Here is a 14059-nt window from a genome sequence, read left to right as displayed (position 1 = left end):
TGTTTAAATATGAACATATGGACATTGATATTTTTGTATGTAATTTCGGGGGCAAAAGATATTAAAATTGTATTTGTAACATTGAAACAATTTTTCATAATGATGGCATTTAAAGAAAGAATTATAATTGTTTTCCTAATTAGTTGTTGTTACGTATGGATTTTCAATTTTATCGCATTTACATAAAATGTATATTAAATTATAGTAAGTAATACAATCATAAGAACACATATGTATATAAAATAATTACCAATAATTGGTAAAACATTTTTTAAAAATAGTATGATTTAGCTTTGCCAAATGTATTACAATAAAATTATATAGAAATCGATTTAAGATTAAACCTTCAGTTTATATGGCAGTTTGAATAGTTAACGCTATTTTACATATATATGCACTTAAAAGATACTGAATAAGTATAAACGGAACATCAGTACAAGGGGTACAAGTGTATCGACTATTAGCTTTTCCAAGCGAATAATTGCCGAGAAATGGAGATTTATTTAAATAACTGCATAATCATTTATAGTTACTAGATCGACATACATGAAAGGTTATCGTTAATTAAATAGAAGTGACAATTTTCATGTTACTAGTTGCGTACTAATTTCCAGACCACCTTTGAGGTATAATGCATCGCGCGTTTTTTTTACATGGTGTCCCCAGGAGGCCTAGTCCATGTTAACGAAGAAATTTTGTTTAAGAAAAATAATATAGAAAAGAGATTTTTTTTACTATTTCAAAATTTTTTTTTATTATTTGTTCTCTATTTCTCTATTTCGTCCTCAAGAATTTAAAGAACTTTAGTTTTTTATATTAATATACATTAGTATTTTCGACAAAAAGATTTTTTGCATATAAATGATAAAGAAATATATTATCACACATAATAATTTTCCGAAAATACTCCTAATCCTGCCTAAAATCCTACCACAACAAGGCCCAATGACAAAACGACAACAAACAACGCTCAGGAATAGAGGAATATCACCACCAATAAGAGAACACATTTGTTAGTTCTTGCCGTTATTAGATATATATATGATACATTATTTTTAATTGTTTATATGTATAAATTGCTTTGTTTAAAATATTAATGTATATTAACACAAAAAATTATAAATTGATCAATATCCCGTGAATAACCATAAAAAATAGCAAAAGTTTCTACGTAATAAATATTAATATTTACATTTTTATACATATTTATTAACGCATGTTTATTAATAACTATCTTAAAATTAATTCACTTAAACTATGTATTTTGAACAAAATAAATAAATAAAGTAAGTAGTTATGGTAATAAATAAATTATAAATAGATGTTATTAAGCCTGTATTAGGGCAAATTTGTAATATAAGGTCATATAACAATTTATGCCTTAGTCGATTTCACTTTCTCTACCATCCAAAGGAATTGCTTACGAAGTAATATAAGCAGAATAAAGCCCAGCAATTCAATTCGATGAAGTCTGCATGCCCCAATAAACCAACTCGGTAAATTATGGTAAAGTAAACTGAAATTTCTTAGGGTTTTTTTGCAATGCACTTATGTTAAAAGTTTTCAAATTTATTTATTTTTTTATTATACATCTTATAAAAAGTTACCAATGGTAATACCTAATTTACCTAATTTACCCTACTCGAAATTCTGGTAAATACCAACATTCGCTGCCATACGGACATAATTTACTATTTTCCTTAATTTACTTTCAATTACTCGAACTCACACACGGTCAATTACATACAATTATCTTATTTTAGCTAATACTAATATAACATACATATAACTGTTATTATACCTGATTAAAACAAAAAATTGAAATTGGTTGCATTTGCTTCAAATGTTCCTAAAATAAAATCAAAAAATATTCATATTCTTCCAAATAAAAGTACATATGTTTATAAATATACATTTATACACATACACATATATATGTAGATCAGTAAACTTCCAAACAAGTAGGGATGTTTCTCTTATTTGCATTATGAAGTAATATTAAATGCACGAAATTTTTACGTGCTGCTTGCTGGTGCCAAGCATTAATTGCAAAAACAAATAATTACACCAAAAACTAATTTGACTCTTTTCTTCGCAAACAAGCAAATCTGTTTTTTGTTTTCATTTTTGTCCTTCATTCATCAATAGTAAAATTTTGAGAAAGAACAAGCATAAGCGCGACCGATCTAGCAGCAGCGCAGAAAGAAGTAAAATCTTCACTCCGCCCTCCCGTGCCTGTTGCTGAAAATTTAAAAATTGAGTCATTGTGACTCTATAATATTCTTACTCAATGGTTTAAGCAAAACAATATTTATTTGTTGTTGCTCACATTATCTTTTAATGTTTATGTGAAGGGACGTAACTAATGTAGATATATCGTACCTTAGATGAAACAACATGTATTTGACTACAATTGATAAAATGTAACACATCAAAATATAAACCAAACTTTAGTAAGGAAGGTAATTGTACATTAGGAACATCGATACATAGAAAAAGCACCAAATACTATAAATCTTAATTACAACGAAATAATAAAAGTACAATTATTGAAACAATAAACTTAAGTTATTGAATGTTTTGTTATATATTAAATTGATTAGCAGGGACGTAAATATCTTAGAGGTGAAGGGGTAACATAATAATATATAAGTCTCTCGCTTGTAAAAGAGAGCTTATAACTTTAAACTTAGATCTAAATTTAGATTTAATTAACTTTAAGAATGCAAATTAACAAATGTAAAACCAGAAATAAAAACATAATTATATGTTATTGTCTGTAGAATAAGTAGAGAATAAAATGTACTCAATCATAACGATTGAAGCCTCCAATTAATTCGAATATGATATGGAAATAGACCACACATATCACACAATAAATTATAAACACCATACCCAAAATCAAAACATAAGCTTTCTAACTTTAGTGACTCAAAGCACGAAAATATCGAATATATTTGAATAATAATATTAATAGTTATTTTGTTACTGCTTTGGTAGTAAATAACTGTTGCATACTCGTATTCACTCTGTCTTACAAAGTCATTGTAAGGTGTCCGAAATGCAAGAATTTTTTATTATATTTAAACAAAGTGTGTAGTTTAAATTAACAACGACAAGTCATATTGACTAACAAGAGGTTTTTTAATTAGTATCACAAGTATTCTAACTTATCTAAGGTGGATATGTAGATCTGAGGTAGCCATCTCTCTGCTGCTTGAAACGCCTCAAAAGGTCATTTGGTTTGAAGAGACATAAACGTCAGTGTGTAACATCGCAAAGTAATGCCGTATTTCATTATTTTTTGTTTTGTTGTCAAAGCGAATTTTTATTCTCATAATGTTAATGACTTGATAACTTAGCCTTGAACGGTGGGTTAAGATATCAACATTTATCAAAAACAACAACAACAGTTGTATATCACACGAGTACACTTTGCTCATCATATGAAACTGCAGATAAGCCATGCATTTGGCATGTGCAATATTTTAATACAGAACATTATGAGAAATGAAAATTCGTTTGTGCAAGGTCAGTATTATTATTATTAAAATAATAATTATGTTTGTAAAGCAAGCTGGTATATGGACTTAGTTCAAGTTTAAAAGAAAATAAGTTTATCAGCATATACCAGGTTGCTAAGAAAATTACGCAAGTAATATTCCTTATTTGTTATTCTTAAATATATACAATTTCCATGAGAACTGTGAACATTCCCACGACTAAGCTGAGCGGTATCAAATCGCTACTTTAATGCAGCTTAAGGTATAGGGCATTATTGTGGGAATTGTATGTATCAACACCTTGCCAAATTTGTATAAAAACCCAAATTTTTAGTAATAAAATGCAATTCAATTCTAGAATTCATTGGAGTTTTTGATTTGTTTTCAAGTGCCGATTAAGACTCAAAGCAAATAGGTTAAAGTGCCTAGTTGCTCACCACACTAAATAAGATTATTATTCAAGAGCAGGTCACCTGAAGTTGGTTCAAGTGCCAAATTCAGGACTCGCAATAGGAACTCGTTCAAGTGCCGGATTTCTAATCATAAGCAACACTGAATCGATTCAAGTGTCGATTCAGTTTCAATAACAAACGAGTTATTGAACAACTCGAATTATACAAATTTTGATTGTCTAAATAAATTTTTCTCACTATTGTCAAATAAAAATGGAAGAAAAAAAGTTGCAGTCGCACAAGAAGTGGCCAAAGCGGGAAGTGTTCCAAACAATAGATTTTCTGCAGGAGGAAGCAGAATTTGAAGTTTTCATTTGTGTAATTCTTAATTAATTATTTTTCAATTTTACAGGCTTCAATTCAACAAGAAGGTTTTGTAAAAGACATAAAAGACGGCTCTTATAGGCGCAGTTTCAGAAACTAAAAGACTGGCTTGCCGCAACTGACGGGAGCTAAATTATCATTAAGGGGCTAAATTATAATTTATTTGCTCATTTAGCAGTTTTAAATTATCATTTATGGTCTTTAAATGACCGAATTTAACCCAATTTATTCATCATTTAGGTTTTTAGAAATGATAATGCTGCATATGCAAGCGAAACGAAATAAAAGATGGAACAAATTTCAAACTATTTGGTTGCCAAAATGTAAACAAAACATATTTGGAAACATTGGTAAATGTAAATACTCGATATATTTTATATATTTTATATTTTTTTTATATATTTTATATTTAATTAAAGCAAGTTTCTTTAATTTTTCTTGCTTATCCATTTTGAATTTAAAATTCTTTCCTTTGCTTTTTCAATAACAAAAAACATATGATACAGCAACTTCTTAATGATAATTTATACCGTCTGTCAGGGTATTTTTAAAATGATCGTTTAAGGCTGCTTAATGATAATTTAGTGCGCTCGTCTGTCAATGCTATAATATTAATATAGTAATATTCAGGATAAACAGTAATTAGTAATATTTATAAATAAAGATTACCTAAAAATATAGCAATGGCTGATCTTATATATTCGGATGTTGAATCATTGTCAGATGATATAGAGGTCCATTCCGGTTGGGGTTTGACGTTATTGGCTCCTCATTCCTTTAATTGGTTTTTCCAATTGCGGTTAAATTTGTCACTTCTCTCATTTAAAAAGTTGTGTAGGGCACAAGCACTTTTTATAATTAAGTTAACATTATCAATGTTGTTGTCTAGTCCCTTTACAATTCTTCTGAATCTTGCTTTGAGGTGCCCAAAATCGTTCTCCACTACCCTTCTGCACTTTGAAAGAACATAATTGAAATGCTTTTCTGTTGGACTAGTTTCATTAAAATTTCAGAAAAGCGGAATGCAAAATCTCCCAACAATAGTGGAGGCACGCACACGCCATTAATTTCAACACAAAATTCTTTCATCATCGGTTTCATATGATGTTTCAATTTAGGTTTCTCAAATATTTGAGAATCGTTACAACGACCAGGGCAATGTTAATATACATAAAGCGACATTTTTAATATAGAAGAAGTTATTTGGTGAAGATATTATCTAGGTTTCAATTTATAAATTTTAAATTCCTACCTATAGTCTACAGCTGCCAGAAGAACTACAGAATACCAACCCTTGTAGTTGTAATAATCAATGGCTTCTGACTTTCGAGGACGCACTTCAATGTGACAACCGTCAGAAGCAAAAAAATGTATACACTTATATTCATATTGGATATTGACTTACCTATAGCACTGATGCATTGTGGAAACCCTAATATATTAAAACCTTTGATGCAATCACGAATTGTTGTTTCATTTAAGGGGTACTGGTTTAAGTAAATTGGTTGCATTACTTTCCAGACTTTAGTGCAAAATTCTTTAAGGATTACGCATACAGATGATTTAGACACTCCGAAAACGTTGCCGCAGTTCTGAACTCCGCGGATAAGCCAAGTGTGTACACTACAATGACAACTCTCGTCTCTAATAGAATTGGTCTGCGAAAGTTACTGTTTTGTTTTTTAATACTTTTGACCAAATCGCATAACTCTTTAAACGTGTCCATTGTCGTTCTAAAGTTTTCCTTGAAAAACGATGCATCTCTTTTTGGAACTTCTTCTTCACAAAAAGTACTTCATCGAAACCAAAAAATAAATTTTTAGTTTATATTATATATTTTTTATTTTTATGTTATATATTTTACTTTCATCCAACATTTTTTTCGCGCAGGCTCTACTTGGGCGACTAGTGCATTCATTAACAATGCATTTTTAGTTTATTCTTTTTATTTCGTTTCGCTTTATTTATACTACTTGTTAATGTGATTGCAGCAACTTTTATTGTTTGTAAAAAATTTAATTGTTCTGCAATAATCACTTTATAATATATATTGTTCAATTTTGTAAACAAATGTAAATTTAAACAAAATATATTATTACTTTAAATTTCAAATAAAATTCACGTTGACAAATCAGCTGTTTGAAATGAGAACGAATAAAATACAACGAATGTAAACATTTTTATATGGCTCATTCAAAATGAGCCATTTTCGGTCAATGTAAACGCCTGTAACGACACTTTTTGGTGCGTTCAAAAAAAATGTTTCGCTGGGGTATCCTCAGCCGTTGTCCAGAGTCGTCACAATAAATTTATTGTGAATAAATTTGATAAACGAAATTTCCGAAGTTCTTTTTATCAAAGCACATGCAGACAACAGAGCTACGACCTCTGTACCACCAGTGTCTGCCGTACAAAGCCTCACTATCACCCTCGCGTCCCTGAAAATTACCAAACACAGAGCAAATTATTCCATAAGTCAGCTACGGTATAAAAAAAAAATTATTATTTGAGCAAAAAAAAAAATTGAATTTTGAGAAAATTAAACACGAAACGTGGGTACAGTAAAATTAAGAAGCGAAAAATTGCTATCGAAGAAAAATAATTGAAAAGAAAAATATACGAATAATAACAAATACGAGAGCTGTTATATATATTTCTGGCACAGGCAGCACTAAGTGTTGCCAGGTGCAACCTGCATTTTCATTGGAAAGGTTGACATTTTTGAGCATAACATCACTCAGAACGTGTTGTCATTTAATGGTAAATTGTTTTATTTTTATTTGAGCCCGAAACAAAACAACAATCGACCGTGTGGCTCGAAGACGAGCCAAATCCAACGAAAGTTGTTCGTGGAAGAAACACTTCTAGGTAAATGGTCGCTTGTTTCTTGGGCAAAACTGGTCATATGGCGACTATTCCGTTTGAGCAACGAAGGACGGAACAAGAGACTTGGCAGCCAATGACTTTTTATTCCCACACATTAAAAAAAAATACGTGGTCAACGATTTTCATCGCCAGAAGATTGTGATGGGATTTAATTTGAGATTTAATGAAAATACATTAATTATATAAAAAGTTTATTTTTATTTTATTTAATCATTTATTAGTATATTATTAAAATGATCTTAGTCAGATCACGTTCTACAATCGACTATGTTCTGAAACTTATTCTAAATCTTACAATAGTTTCATTATTTATTTTTAAATGATATCTTTATCTTATTCTAACAATAGTTAACTAAATCTAACAATAATCTCTTTATTCTAATTGGTTATTCTTATATACTTAACAATTATAATTTCCATATACTTCCTATTTATTAATGACACATTACTTAAGATAAGAAATGCATAGTAAGTACTTATATACTGTGCATTTGTTTGTTACGTGATTCACATTCACATGTGTTCCAATTTGTGTGGTCTCAATATATTTGACACCACATGAGCTCTTAACCGAATTTCAAGTGGCAAAGTATTTATGTCAGAAGTATCTGTAGTAAACGGACGTACAACACTGGTAGTAAACGTACGTTGTACAACACGGGACAAGAGAAGAGCAGCTGAGATAAAAAGGGCGTCAAGATAAGCGTTTGGTGTAAGATTAACAATTAGTGTATTTATTTATGTGTAACTAGCGAAGTTACTACATTGGCGACGAGGATAAAGCTAACATGAATGCGGAACAGTTTAATTTGTTGTTGCAAGCTGTGCAAAAATCAAATAACGCTTTGCTTAAGGAGTTTCGTTTGCGGCGGACACATCAACAAATTGATGCGCCTTCTTCAACTATAGAAGCAGTTTCGTCAATATTCAGGAATCTATCTGACTCAATGCTGGAGTTTTGCTATGATCCTGAAAATAATGTCACATTTGCATCATGGTACAAGCGTTATAAATCAGTTTTCGCTATAGAAGCAGCACATCTCACCGAGCCGACTAAGTCTCGATTGCTCAATAGCAAATTAAAAAATTTTGATTTCGAGCAATATGCAAACTCAATCTTACCAAAGCAACCCCATGAGCTTACACTCATGCAAACGGTTGCCAAACTCTCGTCTATTTTCGGATATCGCCAACCAAAATTTTCTCAGCGCCAAAAATGTCTTACAATTTCAAAACAGGATTATGAAGACTTTGCTCAGTATGCAGCTCGCGTCAACAAACATTGTGAAAAATTTGACATCGTTAATTGCACTACCGATGAGTTTAAAGCACAAATCTTTGTCAATGGCTTGAAGAGTTCACATGATTCGTTAATACTCGAGAAACTCCTTGCAAGACTCGACAATGAATCAACACAGTTTGGTGCACTTCAGACACAGGCGCAAAAGGATGCCTTCATGCACTTAACACTTCAAGACCTCACTAATGAAGCTGAACGTATAATCTGTCTGATGCAAGACAAATACACTGTCGTCCAGCCATCTTCAAGTTCAGAAGTTCTTGCAATTCACCATCGATATCAACGCAAAAATGAATCATTACTATCAAATTCTTCAACAAAAGACGAATCTTCGAAACCACCAACGCCATGTGGGTGTAGTGGAGGTCTTCATTGGGTTAAAGATTGCCCATTTAAAGGCAAAGAATGTTCAGCATGTAACACTATTGGCCATAAAAATGGTTACTGCAATATGAAGCCAAGCAAGTTGCGACGCAGAAAATCTCAGCCTGACGCATCATGTGTGAAGAAAATTGACGAAACTAACAGAACGCAGCAGCATCGTAGATATGTCAGACCAAATCTCAATGGATCTACAATTAAACTGATATCGGGTCGGACTACTAATAAAAAAGCTGGCGATGCTTCTGGAAATGTAATTCCTCTTCTGGGCAGCTTTGCTTGTGTTGTGAAACTAAATGGAAGAGAGGAATATGATGTGTGTTATGTCACACCACTTAAGTTGAACGTGTTTGGAATTGATTGGATAACGACATTTGACTTATGGTCGGTGCCTATCAGTTTCTTTTGCAAAGCAATCCAACTAAATAGTAGCGATAAATTAAACGATGAAATAAAGGCTAGATTTCTGTCTCTCTTTTCTAATGACCTTGGTTGCTGTACGAAGACCCAAGCGACTCTGAGGCTAAAAGAAAGAGCGCGACCTGTTTATCGTAACGCTCGACCAGTTCCATATGCAGCAGCTCCCATAGTTTCGGCAAAACTTGAACGTCTTCAACATCTTGGAGTAATTTCACCAACTGAATACTTACAGTCAGCGGCGCCAGTCGTAGTTGTAAGAAAGAAGAATGGAAAAATTCGTATATGTGCCGATTATTCTACAGGTCTAACTGACGGTCTAGAGCCAAATAAATATCCTCTTCCAACGCCTGACCAAATATTCTCCAAACTTGCTAATAAGAAAGTCTTTAGCACAATTGACCTATCAGATGCATTTTTCCAGATTCCATTGGACCAAGAATCTCAAAAACTGATGGCTATCAATACTCACCTCGGCTTATTTAAAGTACTTAGACTGCAGCAAGGTGTTAAAACAGCCCCTGGCATTTTTCAACAGATTGTTGACACAATGCTTAGCGGAACCAATACCATTGGGTTTATTGATGATATGATCTGTTCGGGAATTAATGAAGAAGACCACAAAACTCAACTGTTTAAAACCTTAAAGCGTATTCAGGATTATGGATTCAAACTTCGTTTCGAGAAATGTAAGTTTGGAGAAACATCTGTCGAGTTCTGCGGACACACGGTAGATCAATATGGTATCAGACCACATCCAGGGAAACTTCGATCAATCCAAGATCTCCCACCACCAACAAATTTGCAACAAACATGAGCATTTTAGGAGTTTTAGGAGCTGTAAATAATTATAGGAAATTCATTAAAAGTATGAAAAGCTTTCGCGGTCCTTTAGATGAACTTTTAAAAAAAGATAAGAAGTTTGAGTGGAAACAACATCATAATGAAGCATTCAACAAGATTAAAAATGTATTAGCTTCTGATCTATGTCTCACGCACTTCGATCCAACAAAGAAAATAATTTTAGCTACTGATGCTTCAGAATACGGTATGGGAGCAGTTCTAATGCATCAATTTAATGACGGAACGCTTCACCCAATTATGCACAACGCAGCTTCATTCAATGCAGCAGAGCGGAAGTATCCTCAAATGCACAAGGAGGCTCGAGCTCTCGTGTTTGGATCAAAAAAATGTCACTATTACATTTCTGATCGTCGCTTTACCATTCATATCGACCACGACTTCTCTATTGAATACATAAATACTGAAAGCTTTGGATATGCCGATATTATTTCTCGACTAATCGCAAACCATGTAAAACCTGATGAAGATACCGTCATAGCATCTATTCAATTAGAAGAAGACGAGGACCTGAACATCAATTGTTTTGCGATAGAAACAGCCGCCAAACTTCCAATCACTTTCACTAATATTCAAACAGCAACCAAAGCCTGCCATACTCTCAATAAGGTCACGTTCTACATCCAAAATGACTGCTGGCCTCAAAAGAAAAAACAAATCACAGATAATGAAGTAGCAGCATTTTTCCAGCATCGACATCATCTTACGATCCAACAACAGAGTATTTTCTTTGGTGAGAGAATTGTTATTCCCAAAATTTACCACCAGCAAGTCCTTGAAGATCTCCATAATGGACATCCAGGTGAGTGTCGTATGAAACTTCTTGCTGCTACCAAAGTTTTTTGGCCAAACATTAATCATGAACATGTGGTCAAAACTTGTGACACATGCGCTACAGCCTCAAAAAGTCCAATGAAATGTACTCCTCAACAGTGGAAAATTCCTTCTGCACCATGAAAACGAATTCATATTGACTACGCTGGTCCAATCGATGGCTATTACTTCCTTGTTATCATAGACGCTTTTAGCAAATGGCCAGAAATATTCAAAACTTCAATTACTACTGCAGCTAAAACTATTGAGTTCATTGAGAAAGCTTTTGCGCAACACGGCCTTTGTGACACGATTGTTAGTGATAATGCTCCGCAATTCATCTCGCAGGAATTCAAAAATTTTTGCGAATTCCAAGGAATTAATCACATATCTACAGCTCCATACAGTCCACAATCAAATAGCCAAGCAGAACGGTTCGTTGACCTACTCAAATCAGGACTTAAAAAGGCAAAGGGAAATATCGACAGGAAGCTCAACGAATTCCTCACTTGTTATCGATACACACCATCCTTCAATTTCGGTATGAAATCACCATCTGAAAAACAAAGTAATCAGCAAGAGACAAAATTAAAGCAGTTCAGCATTGGAGATAACGTTTACTATAAACATTCCAACAATAATAAATGGACTTGGATACCTGCTGTAATCATAAAGAAACTTGGAGTAGTCAATTATGAAGTCAAAACTGACCAGGAAAGTAATGAGCGCGTTATTAAAGCACATGTAAACCAGCTGAAATATCGTTATACAAAAAACGTACTAAATGAACTGTTTGAAGTTCCAGAATTCACGCATACAGTGAATTCATACAGTCGAATACAGTCATACAGTCGCATACAGTCGAACTTATGTACCGGAAGAGATCCTATCCCCTGCTATCGAGCAACAGACTAATTCCAATGATGATGTTAATAGCAATCAGGAAATATCGACTATAACACGTTACAAAGAGTTAAGACGATCTCAAAGGGCTACAAAGGGGCATGCGCCACGTTAGCATCAAGACTACCAACAATATTAAAAGGGGAGGACTGTAGTAAGCGGACGTAGTACAACACTGGTAGTAAAAGTACGTTGTACAACACGGGACAAGAGAAGAGCAGCTGGGAGAAAAAGGGCGGCAAGATATGCGTTTGGTGTAAGATTAACAATTAGTGTATTTATTTATGTGTAACTAGCGAAGTTACTACAGCATCATTTTCTGACTCATGCCATAAATTACTAATATGCAATGGTTAGCACATTTAAATCAGAACATAAGTGTAAAGAAGTATATGAATGAATTAGTCATCAAAGGCGGCCTTAACATTGAGTAAGGTCAACTATAGATATACCATTACAAGATGCTGTTGAAGCGTTCCAAAACTATGTGTTGAAGATGTCTCAATCGGTTAACTTCTTAAGTATATTACTTACTTACTTATGTGGCCATAACAACCCGTTACCGAGTTTCGGCCTGACGCAGCATGTCTCTCCAGGCGCCTCTGCTGCGTGCGCGCTTTCTCCAGTCCCGTGTATCAAGTCCAGTTAGTGCTCCCTCAACTTGATCACTCCAGCGGAGACACGGTCCACCTCTACGTCTTCTTCCGCCAACTGCTGTTTCAAACACCTTTTTCGCCGGAGCGTCTTCATCCATTTTCACGACATGACCAAGCCAGCGAAGCCGCTGGATGTTAATGCGCTGAATTTTATCAATTTCGTGATAAAGCTCGTACAGCTCGTGGTTCATTCTAATGCGGTAGTCGTCGTCAACTCGTAGAGGACCAAAGATCTTACGAAGAACTTTTCTCTCGAACACTCCCAGTGCTGCTTCATCATTCTGTGATAACGTCCATGCTTCTGCGCCATACAGAAGCACAGGGAGGATGAGCGACCTATAGAACGTAAGTTTCATTTGTCGAGATAGAGCTCTACATCCCAATTGCCTACTGAGCCCATAGTAGCACCTATTAGCAATGGTGATTCTTCGTCTGATCTCCAGACTGACATCATTTGTATTCGTTACGGCGGTGCCAAGGTAGATGAAATCCTTGACAGATTCGAAAGTATAGTCGCCTGCCACTAGCCCGGTGTCCGAGCGACGCACATTTCTACCAGTAGCCGACATATACTTCGTTTTTGCCTCATTCACCGCTAAACCCATTCTTGCAGATTACTTTTCGAAAGCAGCAAAAGCAGCTGTAATATCACGCTTGCTACGCCCAATGATGTCAATGTCGTCGGCGTAAGCTAGGAGCTGGACACATTTGTAGAATATTGTTCCATTACGATGAACACCTGCCCTGCGCATGATCACTTTCATGAGGAAATTGAAGAGGTCACATGATAAGGGATCACCTTGTCTGAAGCCTCGCACGGTATCAAAAGGTTCAGAGAGACTCGATCCTACCTTGACGGAGCTACGGGTAGATATGTGAGAGATATGAGTGAGTGAGAGATATGTCCCCACTGTCTACCAGCATTATCGGGATGGTTGTTTAATCGGCTAGAGAGCTGAGCGGCGAAGACTTCGGCTGTCTCTCGTGATCGCAGCTTACTAACGTCAAGTTTTTTCTGAACATGGGAGCGTACATTGTTGTCGGTACTAAGCCGCATGCGTTCCTTGCCTACGACAAGGTAGTGATCTGAGTTGATGTTTGGACCACGGATTGAACGTACGTCCAGCACACTAGAAGCGTGATCACGAAGTGATCAATCTGGTTTTGTGTTGCTTGATCAGGAGATAGCCACGTTGCCTTGTGAATATCACAAGCTTGTTGTTCCAACTTGCGTAAACCGTGCGCCTGTTCCTCTGAATTTTGCGCAAGCTTTTCTTCCAATTTACGTAAACCGTGCGCGTGGTCCTCTGAATTTTGCGCAAGCTTTTCTTCCAACTTGCGTAAACCGTGCGCCTGTTTTTCTGAATTTTTCTCAAGCTTCTGCATCATTAAGTTCATGATTGCCATCATTTCACTATTCTTGTCAGGTTTTTCATCGAGGAACTCGTGTTCTTCTAAATTTATGCCATTAGCCTCTAACGCCTCACGAAGTCTCAACTACAGTTCTGCTTTCGCACCACCTGTGCCAAGTCCCACTTTCTCCAACTGCTTTTTCAGTTGAAT

At 34.7% G+C, this 14059-nt stretch overlaps 2 protein-coding genes across 2 annotated transcripts in view; one reads left to right on the top strand and one right to left on the bottom strand.

Moving 5' to 3' along the window:
* The window catches only part of LOC119675457 (peripheral-type benzodiazepine receptor-associated protein 1-like), a 30465-nt gene extending 24425 nt beyond the window's left edge, over positions 1 to 6040 (bottom strand). Inside the window, exon 1 of the mRNA XM_038086658.1 lies at positions 5969 to 6040. Coding sequence (XP_037942586.1) covers positions 5969 to 6040 — 72 coding nt within the window. The remainder of the gene's footprint in view (positions 1 to 5968) is intronic.
* Positions 6041 to 7953: 1913 nt separating this feature from the next.
* On the top strand, positions 7954 to 10080 carry LOC119675456 (uncharacterized protein K02A2.6-like). The gene has a single exon (XM_038086657.1). The coding sequence runs from the start codon at positions 7954 to 7956 to the stop codon at positions 10078 to 10080; it is 2127 nt and encodes a 708-aa protein (XP_037942585.1).
* The last annotated feature ends 3979 nt before the right edge of the window (positions 10081 to 14059 follow it).

The sequence above is a fragment of the Teleopsis dalmanni genome, chromosome 2 (assembly GCF_002237135.1).
Source record: "Teleopsis dalmanni isolate 2A chromosome 2, ASM223713v2, whole genome shotgun sequence".
In the NCBI taxonomy this organism is placed as follows: Eukaryota; Metazoa; Arthropoda; class Insecta; order Diptera; family Diopsidae; genus Teleopsis; species Teleopsis dalmanni.
This window is presented reverse-complemented; position numbering and strand designations above follow the sequence as displayed.

What these genes read in the sequence shown, in the direction of transcription:
- LOC119675456 (XM_038086657.1), top strand. Translation starts at nt 7,954, where the DNA reads ATGAATGCGGAACAGTTTAATTTGTTGTTGCAAGCTGTGCAAAAATCA.